This window comes from Sciurus carolinensis, chromosome 5 (assembly GCF_902686445.1).
Source record: "Sciurus carolinensis chromosome 5, mSciCar1.2, whole genome shotgun sequence".
Taxonomy (NCBI): domain Eukaryota; kingdom Metazoa; phylum Chordata; class Mammalia; order Rodentia; family Sciuridae; genus Sciurus; species Sciurus carolinensis.
The window spans coordinates 144,436,353-144,452,697 of record NC_062217.1 but is presented as its reverse complement, the minus strand read 5'-3'; the positions used below and the strand labels follow the sequence as shown (position 1 = coordinate 144,452,697).

Here is a 16,345-nt window from a genome sequence, read left to right as displayed (position 1 = left end):
TGTTGTATATGCCTAATGTTGCATTCTCTGTTTTCATGTCTTTAACTAATTTCTAGTGAGCTCTTATGATTAACTCATGCCATCTTGGCCTTATTAAAGTGTAATACTAAAAACTTCATTTTCAAACTTAACCTTCCATTCTTTCCCCTTTCTTCTAAACTAAAACATTCTTTCCCATCTTTTCTTTCTTGAACCAGACTAATCTAGAAAAAGATCTCAACCTCTGCCAAACAGAGTTAGAGGCAGATTTAGAAAAAATGGAGACGATAAATAGAGCACCCAGTGCAGACCTGCCACAGGTATTTCCCAGTTTTTCTCATGCTGTCGGTTCCTTTTCAAACTCTGCTTTGTTTTCCTCTCTGTTCTATGGTTTTGATGTAGTTGAGGTGACAGACGGTAATGCTGGTTATTTTAAGCTGCATGGCTTTCTGACTCCTGTTTGAGACCCCGCACCACCGCCAGTTTTTGTTTGGATTCCTTTTGAGCTTGGTATCTTCCTTAAAGGGGATTTTTCAGACATGCAGAGTGGCTGGTGATTTAAACTTGCCCCCGCACCCAGCCACAGCCTTACCATTCTTTTGCTCTGCTTTCAGAGGGTGACCCTTTTAAGTTCCTTTCCTTTGCCTCTGTATACCTTCTCTGAATTTTCAGGGAGTTATTTTTCAGGCAAGTTCCTTGTCTTTTTTGTCGCCCTGGGAGATACCAACCTCAGAGGTCATTTTCAAAAACACAGCAGCAGTCATTTGGGTGCCTCTTCTGTGTAAGGCACTGTCAACGCCATAGTGTTTATATTTTAAAGCTCATAAAGTTCTCAACGAAAAGGTGCACTTGAGAGGTCAGACAGACTGGCCGTAAACAAGTGTTGGAGGCTAAACCTGCATCAACATTTTTAAAGGGAGCTTTGTCAAAATGTGGTTTATCAAAAGGTAGGGAAAGAGCCAGGTGTGATGGCACTTGCCTGTAAACCCAGTGGCTTGGGAGGCTGAGGCAAGAGGAACACAAGTTCAAAGCTAGTCTCAGCAACTTAGTGAGACCCTCTCTCAAAACAACAACAACAACAACAACAACAACAGTAATGGGTTGGGGATGTGGCTTAGTGGTTAAGTGCCCCTGAGTTCAATCAAAAAATAAATAAATAAAAATAAAGGTAGGGGAAAGAGAGTTGGTCCAAGGCAAATGGGTTTCTGCTGCCAAACCAGATGTTTGCAGAACTGTCCCCAGAACTTCCTGGCAAAATTAAAAGGAGTCTTATGAGGAAAAGATATCTTTAGAGAAAATTAAAAAGGAATATGAATGCTACCAAAGAGGGCAGAAAGGTCAATGGACTATGGTAGGAAAAGTGGAAACTGCTAATGAATCTGTGCTATTTGGAAGCAGAACTAAGACAAAGAGGGTCAGACAAATGAGGGATTTTAAGACAAATGAGGGATGTGAGTAGTCATGTGAATGCCGGGGACACACACCAGAAAAGGGGTGGAGAAATCAGGGGACTATGGTATTGGCCAAAGGGGGCTGGATAAGAGCTTCCATGTCCAAAGTCAGTGAGCTGCAGAGCAGGCAGGGCAGCTGGACCCAGGGATCCAGAGAGTCACAGAAGGATGAGGAAGTAGCATAGCCAATAGTTAGGCCCAGGCCTTCCCTTAAAACTTGAAAGAGGTGCAAGACATGAGTCGCCATGCACACAGTTGAGGCAGATGGATGAATGGGAATGGGGGAAACTGGGCAAGGAGGAAACTGAGTTTCCACCCAGGTGGGAACTAGAACTTAATGTAACCACTGTTGGATTGAAACTTTGAGTGGGGAGCAGATTGTAGCAAGTTCTGGAATAAGAACTGTGGTGTCAGGTAAGTCTAAAGTGGGCTGGAATGCAGGATGGGGGGTCTGTGATACGTTGGCCAAAAATGAATCAGAAGGCACTTTTCAAAGTATTTCAAAATAAGAAGAGAGCTTCTGTAAGCCATGCAAGCCATGCAAGGATGGGAGGCAACTAGCGAGGCCCTGATCTAACCTTCCTGAGGGAAGAGCCTGCTTCCAGCACTCAGAACTTAAGGAAGTATCTGGTGCATCTGTGAATCATCTTTACACTGGTTCAGTTGATTGATAGCTGTGTGTGAATGTGTGTGGGACATTGCTGGTGAAGTCCTACACTAGCAGAAGAAAAGAGACTTTGCCTTCAGGAACTTGACAGTTGAGTTACACTCATAAGTAAAAGACCACAGTGTTTGCTGAGTTAAATGAGTGGCAAGGGCTCTGAGGGCCACAAGAGAATGAAGTCTTATGGGCAAGGAAGACTTCTCAGAGGAATTAGCCAAGATCCTTAAGGTTGAGTGGAACTTAAGCACATGGCAAGAAGGGGATATCCATTTGAAGCATTGGGAAAGCATTAGAAAGATCACAGATATTTAAGGGATAGGACAAGTTCTGCTGGAATAAAAATTTTGGGGTGAGAATAGTGGGAGGTAAGTTTGGGAAAGAGTATTGACCCTGGATTGTAGAGGTGCAGAGAATATGCTAAGGAGATGATGGGTTTTGTCCTCAAATCAGTGATGTAATTTGGAAAGTATTTAAGAAGACTAATGGCATTGCTGTAGAGAGGATGAATTGAAGGGAGAAGATACTGGAATCTTAGAGGTGAGTTAAGTTGTGGCAGTAGTCCTGGTGTGGTGGCACCAACACAAAGGGCCAGAAGATGTGAGAAAGATCACCCAGGAAATTGCAGTGGGACATTTTACCTAACTGGTGTGAGGGACAAAGACTTGGGAGAAGGGATGGAGACATCTAAAAAGAAAGTATCAGAACTACCCAGGTGCTTCAGAGAGGTCCCAAAAGATGGACTCCCAGGAAAGATCAGTAGAATTGATAAGTAAGAAGTTAGTAAAGACTTCAAAGGTAACTGGCTGAGTGGTTGGTGGGAGCTAGAAACTTGGCACAGATGAGGAAATCGGGTGGAGGTACAGCACTGATTGACTGAGAAGATGTGATTATAGAAGGAAGGAAGGAAGTGGGATGTTCCCAGAGGATGTCACAGTGTTGTGTAAAACTTGTTCCATGATGGAGACCAGAGCAAGTTCTTCAAAGGTGAAAGAGCAGAATGGGACAGAAGCTGAGAGGTAGGAGATTCAAGATGGAGAGAGGAAGGTCAGGAGAGAACAGTGCACCCAGAAAGGCTGGAGGGTGAACACGGAGGTAAGAGTTGGTGCTTTCTCTGAGGAGTAATGGCAGCCGGGTGGGGTAGAGTCCTCATCCCGGACAGAGGTGTCCACAGAGATGAAAGGTGGGTGTTTGGGCAGGCAGAGGGCAGGGCGAGTGAGCCCCCATGAAGGTTGCCTCCCACCCTGTGCCATTTCCTTTTCTCTCTTCCACAATCTCTCCCTTTTCTTTCTCTTTCTGTCCTTTCCCTAAATGTTTCTTGTTTCCCTTAAAATGGTCATTGTTAGAAATAGGAGTATTAACTTTGACATTGATTTATTGGAAATAAATATATTGAGCTCTTCACATTTTTCTCTCCAAGACAACAAAAGAGACCCTAAACTACACAATTATGTTGCTTTTTCTCTGCATGTAGCTCTTGGTGATTTTCTTCTTTTTGTGTAGTGACCTATAGTTTCATAAAGCATTCCCCCATTCATGCTGAAATGGTTATTAGTAGGTCTTTGTGAAATTTCATTTCTCCCCATTTCCACACTTCTAAATCTGCAGCCATCAACAAGTTATCTAAATATAGTGTGGTCTTTCAAAATGCATTTTTGTGCATTCTGTCCCTAAAGCATTGCATTGCCTTCTCTCTGGAGGTGGTACCTGGGATGCATGAAGGGATCTGCAGGGGCACAGCAGGGGGGTCTGAGGGCTGGGGAAATGCTGGTGAAGGGTGTGCTGTTGCATATCAGCCCAGTGGAGGACCATCGCCTGGTGGACCTGCAATTGGAGATAAGTAAGCCAGGAGGCCATCTCCTGACTTGCCCAGAGAGCTGTGGCTGCATCTACTAGAAGGCGACAGTCCAGAGCTTGGAGAGCCCCTGCACCCTGAAACCTTCCTCTTGAAGAAGAGCACCACCCTTCACCAGCACTGGAAATCTGTGCATCCAGGGCCCTTGGCTCCTATGGTCCTTGTCTAAGTGAGGAGAGGAAAGTGGCATCTCTCTCTTTCCCTTAGCTTGAAATCTCTGAGTAAAAATAAATCATCTACAGATTTATTATTCTTTTTTTTTGCATTTGCAGAGTTCAGCAGTCAGCCCCTCTCTGGATATCTCCCCAGAGCCTCCAGGATAGTAAGTAATCACTCCACTTTGTTTACATGGATTAATGCATTAAATGTCAGAAATGGGATAAGAGGGGCTCATGTTTTGGACCCAGTGTGTTATATTTGTATCCATCTAATGACTTCAAATGATGTATAGTTTGGTGTTAAGTAGCAATGTAATTGTAGTGTCCAAGTTATTCTTTTCATCTCTCCTTCTCTTCCAGATTAATTTTGTGATGATTCATACTACCTTTAATAGTTTTTTTCCTCATATTGCTGTCTTTACCTCTAGAATGTGAAGTTATTTGTCTTTCTTTAGAATCAGCATTCTCCTTTATAGATTCTTAGTTAAGGATGTGTGTGGCTGCAATGGACTGAACCTTGTGGGACAACTAGTGAAGTTGGGTCCTCAGTCTACATCTGCCATGAGGAACATGGGGCCAAGAGGGGACCAACTTACTTGAACCTCATATCAGTGTGGATTCCCCTCCAAGTAGATTATTAGAACTCCGCACCTACACTCAGTTCTTCATGGGATAACCACCAGCCTCCTGTCCCTCTCTCCCAAACCATTATGAGTCGTTACCAGATGGCCTCCACAGAACTTTGCCACGCAGTTATCAACCCATCTGAGGGTTTTCCGTGCTACCCTGGCCCCATTAGATACATGGTAAATAGCAAACACTTTAGCTTATTAATAGTTGCTAAACGAGCCTCCCTATGCCCAGTCTCATGATAGTACCTTGTGTGGCCCTTATTTCTGCTGCCATATACCTGAATTATATTTTCTAAGTATAAGAGTTAATGATGCATAAACTCCTTAAGGACAAGGCCCTCCATCTCCGTTAGTGCCTGACACACCCAATAAATTGGGGAAAGGAGCTGGTTTTGGTAGGAGCATTTCCTCATCTTTACACCACCATACCTGTAGGCTGTTCTTTGGAATATGACAAGAAGGACTAGCATAGCCGTTATCCGTTTCATTTAGGTTGGTAAAGCCAACAGTGAGCAGAATTGCTGAGTTTATGGATTTTTTTTTTGATAAGTATTATGGTCATCTGGATGTGTCCTGCCTACCACACCAAGGCAGGTACTAGGCAAGAGGAGTTTCATTTGAAGTTAGTTGACTGGGACTAGGGTATTTCAGTGGGAAAGTGGAAAAACTTTAATCCTTTTAGAATAGTGATTGAAAGCTCTAGATAGATCCATTATGTTAAATTTTCTTCTCTAAATATGTGTGCTTCATGATTAATATACCCAGGAGTATAAGAAATTGAGAAGATATATTAAGACAGCAGCTAGAAGGAAAGTTTCCTGCCTTAGAGGACAGTTCCTACCTTGGCTTCAGAAGGCAGGATACAGTCTCTTATACCCACTGTAGGGTACAACCCACCAGTATGACACAGAAGCATCAGGGCTGAGACATGGCATTGAGACCTCTTCCCTTTCTCCCTCTGCTCTGGGCTCTGAGGCTTAATTTGTGGAGGAGCTTCCAGTGGAGCTCTGCCTTCAGCTGTAAGAGTGACAATTCACAGGTCCTCTAGATCGCAGGAGTTGTGCTTCCAGAGGTGAAGGCCACCAGATGACCTTAGGTGACCTGTGGGTAAAGGGCTTCCTCCAGGGCACCGCTCTCCACAAATTATCCTTGGTCCCCAAGGCCACCCCTTTGTTCTTAGCTTGTCACTTTGGTCTTTGGACTGCACAGTACCCAGTTGGACTCTAGCCAGGTCTCTCCCTGCCCTCACTGTTTCAGATTGCCCAGCGTTAACCCTACTGCCTGGTCTCCCCTACTACCTCCTCACCCCTGTCTCTCTAAAGGGCCCAAGGAAGAAAAGTCTGCCTCTGAGCTCCGTGTCCAGATGAGCCGATTCCTTAACTCTACTGGGTTAAGGCTCTATACTGTATTCCCATAGAATAGGAATGAAGATGTGGTCCTGTGTTAGTGAGCTTTTTGTTGCTGTGACAAAAATACCTAACAAAAATAACTTGAGGAAAAGTTTATTTTGGGTTCATCATTTCAGAGGTTCAGTCCATGGTCAGCTGACTCCTTTGCTCTGGGCCTGAGGTAATGAGAGAATATCAGGGTGGAAGATCGTGGAGGAGGAAAGCTGCTCAGTTTATGGCAGCCTGGAAGCAGAAAGAGGGAAGGACAGGACATACCTGTCAGGGACCAAGAAGTTCTCATTCTGAGAACATTCTGACCTTTACAATAAGCAGCAGCGCCCCTCCCCCCCCCTCCTGGCTGATAATTCTGACAGTATGGCGCCTATGGTGCCGTCCCTGCTTCTCTTCCGGGACTTCACCTTCCCGCCGTTGGGAACCTCACCTTCCCGCCGGCGCGAACTTGCAGCCTATCAGGAACCCAATAGAAGAACACAACCAACCAGGCTGCACCTCGTCATACCCCTCATTCCCTGAGCATATAAATACCCCTGTGTGAACAATAAAAATTTGCAGCTTGATCAGAATTCCTGTCTTGCTGTCTCTCCCTGCGTCTCTTGTCCCTTCATTCCTTCTCTCTTAGGTTTGCCGTCCGCGTTGATGTCCCGCGGGTCGGGACACATACCCCCAGCGTCCCACCTGCTGACAGTTACCATCCAGTAGTTTATTCAAGTTATTAATTCATCAAATGGATTAATCCACTGACAGGGTTTTATAGCCCCATGATCTAATCATTGTCTAAAACCCCACCTCCAAACCTTCCTGTATTGAGGACTATGCTTTCAAAGCATGAGATTTTCAGGGGACATTAAAGGTCCCAATGATAACAGGTTCCTTAATAATTTTGGGGAGTACACATGTGCTTGTGATACACATGCTATATTAGCAAATGAGAAGACAAAGTAGCAAATGAATGAAGTAGACTATAATCATTAAAAGTGTTTAGAAGAGAAAGTAGCTACCATGGGCTCTCAGAGTTAGCACTGGTCTTAAATTAAAAAAAAAAAATTAATAGCTTTTTGAGCATTTACTATGTGCCAGGCCTTATGCTTAACATTTTATCTACCTTACCTTGTTTAATCCTCTCAACATTTCTTGATGAAAATCCCCATTGCATAGGTAAGGAAATGTCACATTGAGGTAGTGTAATGCCCACAGTTCCTCAGCTGGAACAGTGAGTACTATATCCGTGGTAGGAACAAGTGAAGTTCTGGGATAGGGAACTGGTGTCAGCAGTAAAGTCTTACTTGCACTATACTGATTCCAATTTGGTAAAAAATTAGCAAAGACATAGCAAGGTTCTTGGTTTTTAAGCTATTAAATAATTGAAGCAACTCTTTATAGGATTGAAGGGGACTAATGTAGTTTTTAACAGAGCAAATTGTTTTCCAGACATTCTGAGCATCCATAAAGATATTTGATGTGTGAATTTATCAACTTATTTGTATTATTGAAATAGCTTTCTAAAGACCTTTGTTTTTCAGCCATAGTCAACTTTTATGAACTACTTGGTAGTAATAGTTTTTTCCTTGTTTTTCTACTGTTTGAAGATTTTTTTCAGTAATGAGTCTTGCTTTTCTCCTGGTTGGTTGAAATGCATAAGATTTTTCTTTCTTTTCTTTTCTTTTTTTTTTTTTCTTTCTCTCTTTTGTACTGGGGCTTGAACCCAGGGACACTTTATCACTACATCCCCAGCACTTTTTATTTATTTATTTTTTATTGTAAAACAGGGCCTGCTAGGTTGCTGAGGCTGGCCTCAAACTTTCCTCCTGCTTCAACCTCCAGAGTTGCAAGTATTACAGGCATGTGCCATAGTACCCAGCAGATTTTTCCATATTTGGAATTGGTAAGGAACCAGCCCATGTGGGGTGCCTGACACAAAGGAAAGTATGCAATAAATGCCTGCTGGATAGATGAATGGGTCTACAAATCTCAACACAAATCCAGCTTCATAGGCACTGAGGCAACTTGTACACTGAATCTGGTCCCTTTGGCTGGATAGATAGGGTGATATACTCAAAGAAATTTGACCTAACCCAAGGAATGAAGAAAGCAGTCACAGGTGGCTCAGGTTCACGAACTTAGTGGCAACTGGAGAAGTGATGCTTTTTAAACCCACTTTTGTGTCTTGGACAGACTACAGTTTAGAATTTTGTTAATTAGAATTGATTACATATTGCACAATATGAAAGGACCATAGGAACAGAGAAAATTAGCCATCGTCCTGATACCCTGATATAATAACAAGTCCTAGTCCTCAAAAATGTTTTTATAGCTACCATCATAGTATATGTCCAATTTTGACTTCATTTCCCTGGCATTGTCAGATGTCTAAGTGAGTGGGAACTACTCGTTTTCATTATTGCTTGGTATTTCATCATTGATTAGCACTGATGTTTTCTTTGCCTAACCAAGGGAGCTTTACTCTATTTAGCCAGATGGTGGCACTCAAGAACAAGTCACTCTTTCCTAGATGTACAGGATACCAGAGCCTTTAACCAGTCTTAAGAACAAACAGAACCTGAAGAACTATATGAAATAAAATTTTGAGATTCCCCTGGAACCTAAAATATACCAGAAATCTGTGTGAATGTAGGCATTTACTTTTAGAATCACTTATTCCACCAGTGCACACTAGGTACCAGGCACGCAAAGACATAAAATAAACTGCCTGTGAGGGGTACAGGTGTAACATGGAAAACGGACTTAAGAAGCCAGTGTGGTAGATACAATGATGAGACCCAGGAGGGAATGAGTACCCCTATTTCGTGGAGAAGGAAAGGTTAAGAAAAGCTTTTTAGAGCTGCAAATATAATGTGACATTATATTATAAGTATAAAAATATTTGTCTCATGCAGTACAAAGGGCTATAAGATGAAACTTATAGAGGATTGTGTAGATACCCTCTCCCAAAACCACAGTTAACCACACTTACTCTTTGGGTTTTTTCCTTCCTGAAATCACCAAATGGGTTTAAACAGTGAACGTGAGCTCCGACTGAATATCTTCTACTTGGGGGAGTGATTGAAGCATAGGACATGCTCAGTAAATATTTGTTGAATGAATCAATAAGCAGTGTGACAGGATGAAATCTCTTCTAGAAATATCGCTAGCAGAGATGTGCAGAGATGTTTGGAGGGAGTCAGGTTGGAGGCTGGGGAGGGATGGTGTGCTTGTTGCAGGGTTGTAGGTGAGCGATGGCGAGATGCTAAGCAGGAGATAGAGTGAGGAGGTTAATGTGGCTGTGTCAAGGACTCAGAGGAAGCAGGACCTGGGTACTGATTAGGTTTGAGGAGCAAGGGGAGGGAGAAGGGAATTGATTCATGTGTGTGTGTGTGTGTGTGTGTGTGTGTGTGTGTGTGTGTGTGTGTTTTGCTTAGATAATGGGAAGTGGAAGAGCAGAGCTAGATTTGACTTGGGTTGTATCAGGCTAAGATTCCTGAGGAACATCCAGGTGGAAGTGTCTAGAAAGCAGTTGAATATGTGTCTGGTTTCAAAAGAAAGGCCTGTATAGATAATAGATTTACAGCCAGATTCTTGGGCAATCTCCCATACCTCTTAGCTTTGCAGATGAAAGATATCAAAGCTGAGAACAGCTTGTTTGCAAGTTTCTAAACAACACAAGCTTGACTTAGCTGCTCCACCTTCCTTGTTGGAGTCAGACTGGAATCTGGCCTTCCAGGACCTGGGCCACTGCCTTCAGAGCCTGCCTATTAGCACAGTTGGAAAAGTTGACCTAGGATAATTGCTTTGTTCTCTCACTTTATTCTTGCAGTAGCTGTGTTTTTGTTGAATTCTCTTGAAACTCAGCAGCAGTTTTGCATGTTAGCCAGAGGCTGAGTTTTCTGCCCTGTCTCCTCTTGGCTTGCAGTGTCTGAACCCAGATCAGACTCAACTCAAACTGCTCAGAGCTGAACTGCTCAATGTTTTTTTTTTTAAGACTAACAGTACTGCTAATCCTAATCATACCTTTCTCAGTCTTTGAGTCCAATCAAGCTTTTAGTCAAGGGTTGCTTCTCACATCTTCTCTGACCTACCTGGATATAATATGAGGACCCAGCAACTCTGTGACCTTGGGCAAAATGGTTCACCACTCTGGTCCTCATTTCTCTATTTTTTTTTTTTTTTTTGAACAGTGAAAAAAATGATGTCTTTCTTTCCAGCGTTAGGAGAGCTGAGAGATGATACATTTAAAAACATTGTTCCAGAGCCCTTATCTATTGTTTTCTAAATAAGCTGACCTCAGTTGCAAAATGTTACACATCTGGAAATAGTATTATTTTGTCAGCTTTGATATCAGAAAAAACAATTGGCCGTAAGCAACCCCATTCTGAGAGGCTTCCTGAGTACTGGTTTGTGGTTCTGTGGGAAGCAGGAAGAAATGGTGATACTGGGTGGAATACAGCCAGAAAGTGGGCTGGGTTGGGGGTACATTCTGATGGCTGGTAAGGTAGAGAGAGGTATAAGATTCAATAGCCGGTTGTGGCTGAGTCACGACAGAGTGAAGTTAACAGGAGGTCAGGAAGGTGGGTTGGAAGTTCCGACCAAGGCTGAGACAAGTCAAAGGACAGTAGGGCAGCAGGACTGAAGCTGCTATCAAAGTGACTTCGCTGGTGAAGGAGGTGTAAAGGGCTTCAGTCTGTGTCCCCTCACAAAATAGACCTCAGACATCACAGCTGTTGGCTGGCAAAGGTAAAGGTCAGCTACACTTGAATCGTTTTATAGCTGAGGTTATTCAAAAAAGAGGAAACAGTGTTATACCAAGGGACAAAATCAGAAAATACAACCAAAGAGGGGTGTGCTGGAAATGGAAAATTTTAGAAAAGGGGCAGTTTCCGTTTTAACTAGGTAAATTCAAAGTTAAATCTAGTTTAACTGACCTTGCATTTTTAGAAGTTGGCATATAGTGCCACAGTCTTGCAAGCCACGCTCAATGTTTCCCAGCACTCTAGCAGGAATCGAGGGCTTTTCTCAGTTAGAACCTTGAGTGGGAAGATGGGACCTCTGTGAGCGCCCCCTGCAGACAGAATTAGGCAGGCCAGAGACTACACGGCTGACCTGGCCCCTCAGCCTGAGAAGCCAGCCTTTTTCTGTAGAGATAGAAGTGATACTTGCAGGCAGGGATGAGAAGCATCACTAAGGACAACCAGCCTGAGCCTAAGTTGTCCTAATTCCCTGCAATTCAACTCTTCTCTATGGTGATGATTCCAGGTCACTGATACCAGGAGCCAGGATCCCTAAAGTGAATTTGGTAACATACTTGGGGAAGAATTTCTCAATTCATAATTTCACATATCAGGACACGTTCTTAATCAGATCATGTATGCCAATTTTACTTTTAGGAAATGTGAACTTTTATTCATTCAACAAATCTTTATTGAGTGTACTCATGGTAACTGAAGACCAGTGGGCTCCTGCAAATAAGGACACAGCCTGGGGAAGGAGCCTGGCCCCATCCTGTCCCTCTCCAAAGTTTCTCCCAGTGAGAGGTGAACCCCAGAGGCTGCTCTGTAGACTCACTGCATTTGCATGTTTTCAATTTCAGCCTTGAGAGTCAGTTTCCTTTTCTCCTAGATTCCCAGTAATGTTCTTCTGTCATGTCTGAAGACAAGGAGAAAGCATTTTATCCCTTCACCCAGGGCAGGGAGAATGAGGAGGGCCCCAGGGGACCCTGATCCCCTTTTGGTGTTCCCTTGAAATTGGGTATGTAAATTCCTTAGCTGTTGTGGGCAGGAGGGAAGGAAGAGGCAGCTATTGCGAGGGACATTTTCAGTGCTGGAAGCACTGGTGTTGCTCAGGGGTTGCTGGAAGCAACTGGTGTTGAACCATTCTAAGGTGGAGACATCACTGTGTCCTAACAGTCTCTGCCTCTTGCATTTCAGACTCCTGGGTTCTGGTGCCACTTGTCCAAGGGGTGTGTACCTGGCTGGCAACACTTGATGGTAGTGACATAGTAGAGCTTGAGCTCCCTCAAGCTCCCTCTGGCTCCCGCAGTGTCTGAGCCTCTGCTTCCTCAGTGGTAGGAAGACATCTGTCTAAAACAGCAACCGAGAATATAATACATCGAACAGTGTAGGTCAGGTTCCAGCTTTGCCATCCTGCTAACTCACCTGCTTTGACAGGTTACCTGATCTCCCAGTATTTCATTTCGTCATCTGAAAAATGGCAGAAGTAAGCTTGTGTGAGGATTAGAGAGAAAATGATCATTAGGAACTTAGCACATAGGACATCTCACAGGTGGCATGTAGATTGCCATTGTTATCTGTGATTATGGGGACTTGGAGACTGGGGTCATACATAGAAGGAAGGGCTAACTTTATGGAATGTGGAAAATCTCATCCTTGATGGGTAGATAGAGGGAAAGATGAGTGGATAGATGTGTGATAGAGCAAATACAGCTTGGTGTTCCCTGGAGAATCTAAGCAGAATATAGGTGTTCACTCTTATAAGTCTTTAAGCTTTAGCTTTTCTATGTTTTTGATAAAATCCGTAATAAAATATTGTAATAAAAGAATTCCATCAAGCTGTGAGTCTTTGGAGGTGACAAATTCATAATGATAATAGTAAGCAAATTTCAGTAGGATTAAAAGCAACCTGGTAGAACTAGGGCAGTGGCACATGCCTATAATCCCAGCAGCTTGGAGGCTGAGGCAGGAGGATTGTAAGTTCAAAGCCAGCCTCAGCAACTTAGTGAGGCCCTAAGCAATTTAGTGAGACCCTATCTCTAAATAAAATATTTAGAAAGGTCTGGGGGATGTGGTTCAGTGGTTAAGTTCCCCTGGGTTCAATCCTTGATACCACAAAAAAAGAAGGCAATCTGGTGGAAGCCATTCACTTCCTTAAAGAGTGTGAGTGTGTGTGTGTGTGTGTGTGTGTGTGTGTGTGTGTATACATATGTCACAACAGTGTTTCAGTCAGTGAGGTCATATGTAGTTTTAGATTTTGTGCCCACCTCATTCCAAAAATAATTTGTGATATCATGAAAGATACCCGGAGTTCAACAAGATAAAAATAAATGAAGGATATACATGGCCAATGACTTATGCACATATTGCATATCATAAGGTTCTGGACAAAAACTTTGGAAAAAATAAGTGCAAAATTTGGTTATGAAACAGGGCATGGTTGTGTGCCAGTAGTCCCAGCTATTGGGAAGCTGAGACAGGAGAATCACTTGAGCCTAGGAGTTCAAAACTAGCCTGTGCAATAGTGAAGTCTTGTCTCTCAGGAAGAAGAAAGCTCCTGCCTGTGATAATGAGAGCAAATATTAGCATATAGAATGCCAGTATACCATTTTTCTTGGTCATTGATTTTCCTAGATACCCAAGATAGCTGGCCTCCCCTCCTTTCATTGCTGATTTTAATGTTCCATCAGCACATGTGCTCATACAGAATAACCTAAAAAAAAATCCAAGTAGTGGACTTTAAGTAGCTGACAGCGACTGGCCACATACGTCCTTAACTGTATGAACTATGGATCCCCAGCCTTCTCCCCTACTTTTCTCCCATCTTCTCCTAGCCCTCCACCCTCAACCCTTGCCCATCCTTCTCCTAGGCACCTGCCAACAGCTTTCTTCCACAGGCAGAGTTTTGCAGAGTTATTCTTTTAAAGCACAAATACAGTCATCTCAATTGGAGGGCTCCCTTATTTGGATAAGATTCCTGAGTGTCTAAGGCCCCATGGACCTGTCTTTGTAGACATCTATGTCTAAATCAGAATGTTCTTTAGAAAGCACAGTGCTTGATTAGGATGTTAGGAATTGTGTCTCTTGCCCTGAGTTGGTAATGTGCTTTTGAGAAAAATGTTAAAAATGCTAACTTCTGTTCTTATCTCCCACCCCTCTTTTCTTTCTTTCTTTCTTTTAAAATTACCTTTTTCGTAGTATATATTCTTCCAACTTCCATGCAGTGAAGAGGGAATCAGATGGGGCTCCTGGGGACCTTACTAGCTTGGAGAATGAGAGGCAGATTTATAAAAGTGTCTTGGAAGGTGGTGACATCCCTCTTCAGGGCCTGAGTGGGCTCAAGCGACCCTCCAGCTCAGCTTCCACTAAAGGTAATTAGCAGGGTGAAGCCTGCAGGTCTGTCTCCCCTTCACACCTGTTCCCTAAGTGTCGGCAGCAGGCGAACCTCCTGTAACTGAAACCAACTCTACCTTCTTCAGATCCATATCCAGGCCTCGGAGCCCTCTCGTATCCCCTCCCCTGTTTTCTCGCCGGCCATTTTTCTTTCTGGTATTAATGGTTTCCCTCCCTCTGAACCCCAACCTTGCTCTCTCTGAAGCATTTCTGTCCTTTTTGTTCTAATTCCCTTTTCTTAGAAATTAGCTGAGCTTCAGCCTTTCCTAACTGGCAGGGTGGCCATTTCTTTCGTTGCATCTTTGCACCTGCTTTGCAGCACAGATTATTTTGCTTCCGGATATCGACTGGAAATTTTTTAAAAGCCCATATGACAAACGAGCATGTTACCTCCTTTTTTTTTTTTTTTTTTACCTTTTTTTCTTTTGTAGCAGCTTTCAGCTTTAACCTAATGGGTCTGTTTATTTTATTCTGCATGCTTACCAGTGGATCGTAAAGGTGGGAATGCTCACATGATTTCTTCATCTTCAGTTCATAGCCGAACATTTAACACTAGCAGTGCTTTAGGCCCTGGGTGTAAGCACAAGAAGCCCCTATCAGCTGCGAAAGCCTGCATTTCAGAGATCCTTCCTTCCAAATTCAAACCCAGGCTCTCTGCTCCCAGCACTCTTTTGCAGGAACAGAAGAGTGTCCTGTTGCCTTCAGAGAAGGCTCAGAGCTGTGAGAACCTTTGTGTTTCTTTGAATGATTCCAAAAGAGGCCTCCCCCTCCAGGTAGGGGGAAGCATCGAGAACCTGCTTATGCGCTCCCGGCGGGATTATGACAGCAAGTCCAGCAGCACCATGAGCCTCCAGGAGTACAGCACCAGTGCCAGGAAGCCCTGCCCACTCTCCAGAAAGGCTGGGCTGCACTTCACCATGTTCTATCGGGACATGCACCAGATCAACCGAGCTGGCCTCTCCCTAGGATCCATCTCCTCCTCCTCGAGTGTTCGGGATCTTGCCTCCCACTTTGAAAAGAGCAGCCTGGCGTTGGCCAGGGGCGAGCTGGGGTCCAGCCAGGAGGGCTCAGAGCACATCCCCAAGCATACTGTCTCCTCCCGCATCACTGCTTTTGAGCAGCTCATTCAGCGGTCTCGGTCCATGCCGTCCCTGGACCTGTCTGGCAGGCTGAGCAAGTCCCCAACACCTGTGCTGTCCCAGAGTGGACTGATCTCAGCCCGCTCAGCTGAGTCCCTCCTTGAGTCAACTAAGCTCCGTCCCAGGGAGATGGACGGGATGAACTCCAGTGGGGTCTATGCCTCCCCCACGTGTAGCAATATGGCAGACCACACCTTGGGCTTCAGGGGCCTCATGCCTTCTGAACCCCTCTCCACCTGCTCAGATGAGCTAGACCGCTGTTCAAATGTCTCCAATGACAGCAGAGAGGGCAGCGTTCATGGAGATTTCCCCAAACATCGCCTCAACAAATGCAAGGGCACCTGCCCCGCCTCCTATACCCGCTTCACCACCATCCGGAAGCATGAGCAGCAGCAGTCCTCCAGGCAGGCTGACTGGCGCCCAGAGTCCAGAGGGGACAGGAGCACCCTCCTCAGAAACATCTACCTGATGAGCCCCCTCCCTTTCCGGTTGAAAAAGCCCCTTCAGCACCATCCCAGACAGCCTTCCCCGGTGGGCCAGAAGCCAGACCTCCCCAGTCAGCCCCCTCAGGATCAGCCCTCCTCTGGGGGGAGGCCCTTGGTTCCCACCCGCCTATCTTCCCGGCACGCCATGGCCAGGCTTAGCCGCAGCTCAGAGCCCCCTCAGGAGAGATCCGTGACCCTGGAGGACTGCCCGAGGGCCATTAATAACGGGAACTCTGTGCCACACTCAGACCACGGCCTGGACAGGAACAACAACCCACAAAGTGAACTGGCACCGTCCCACGGAGGTGGCATTTTATGTGTTTGACCAGTCTCACCTCCCCGTCTCCACATGGCTTGCTCTGTCCCTTCCTCCCGTGTGACCCTGGTGCTCATTTCCTTCTCTGTCCTTTGCTTCTGTTTGTTTTGCTTGGCAATTAACCATGGCTTGTAGTGGCTGCACTT

At 44.6% G+C, this 16,345-nt stretch overlaps 1 protein-coding gene across 13 annotated transcripts in view; it reads left to right on the top strand.

The window, feature by feature from the left end:
* The window catches only part of Sorbs1 (sorbin and SH3 domain containing 1), a 233,015-nt gene that overhangs the window by 182,024 nt on the left and 34,646 nt on the right, over window positions 1-16,345 (top strand). For 7 of the 13 annotated variants that reach the window (XM_047552720.1, XM_047552716.1, XM_047552719.1 and 4 more), the window contains 3 exons: window positions 198-299; window positions 4,219-4,268; window positions 14,065-14,237. In XM_047552720.1, coding sequence (XP_047408676.1) covers window positions 198-299; window positions 4,219-4,268; window positions 14,065-14,237 — 325 coding nt within the window. The remainder of the gene's footprint in view (window positions 1-197; window positions 300-4,218; window positions 4,269-14,064; window positions 14,238-16,345) is intronic. The other 6 variants (XM_047552727.1, XM_047552724.1, XM_047552726.1 and 3 more) reach the window with 1 other exon arrangement.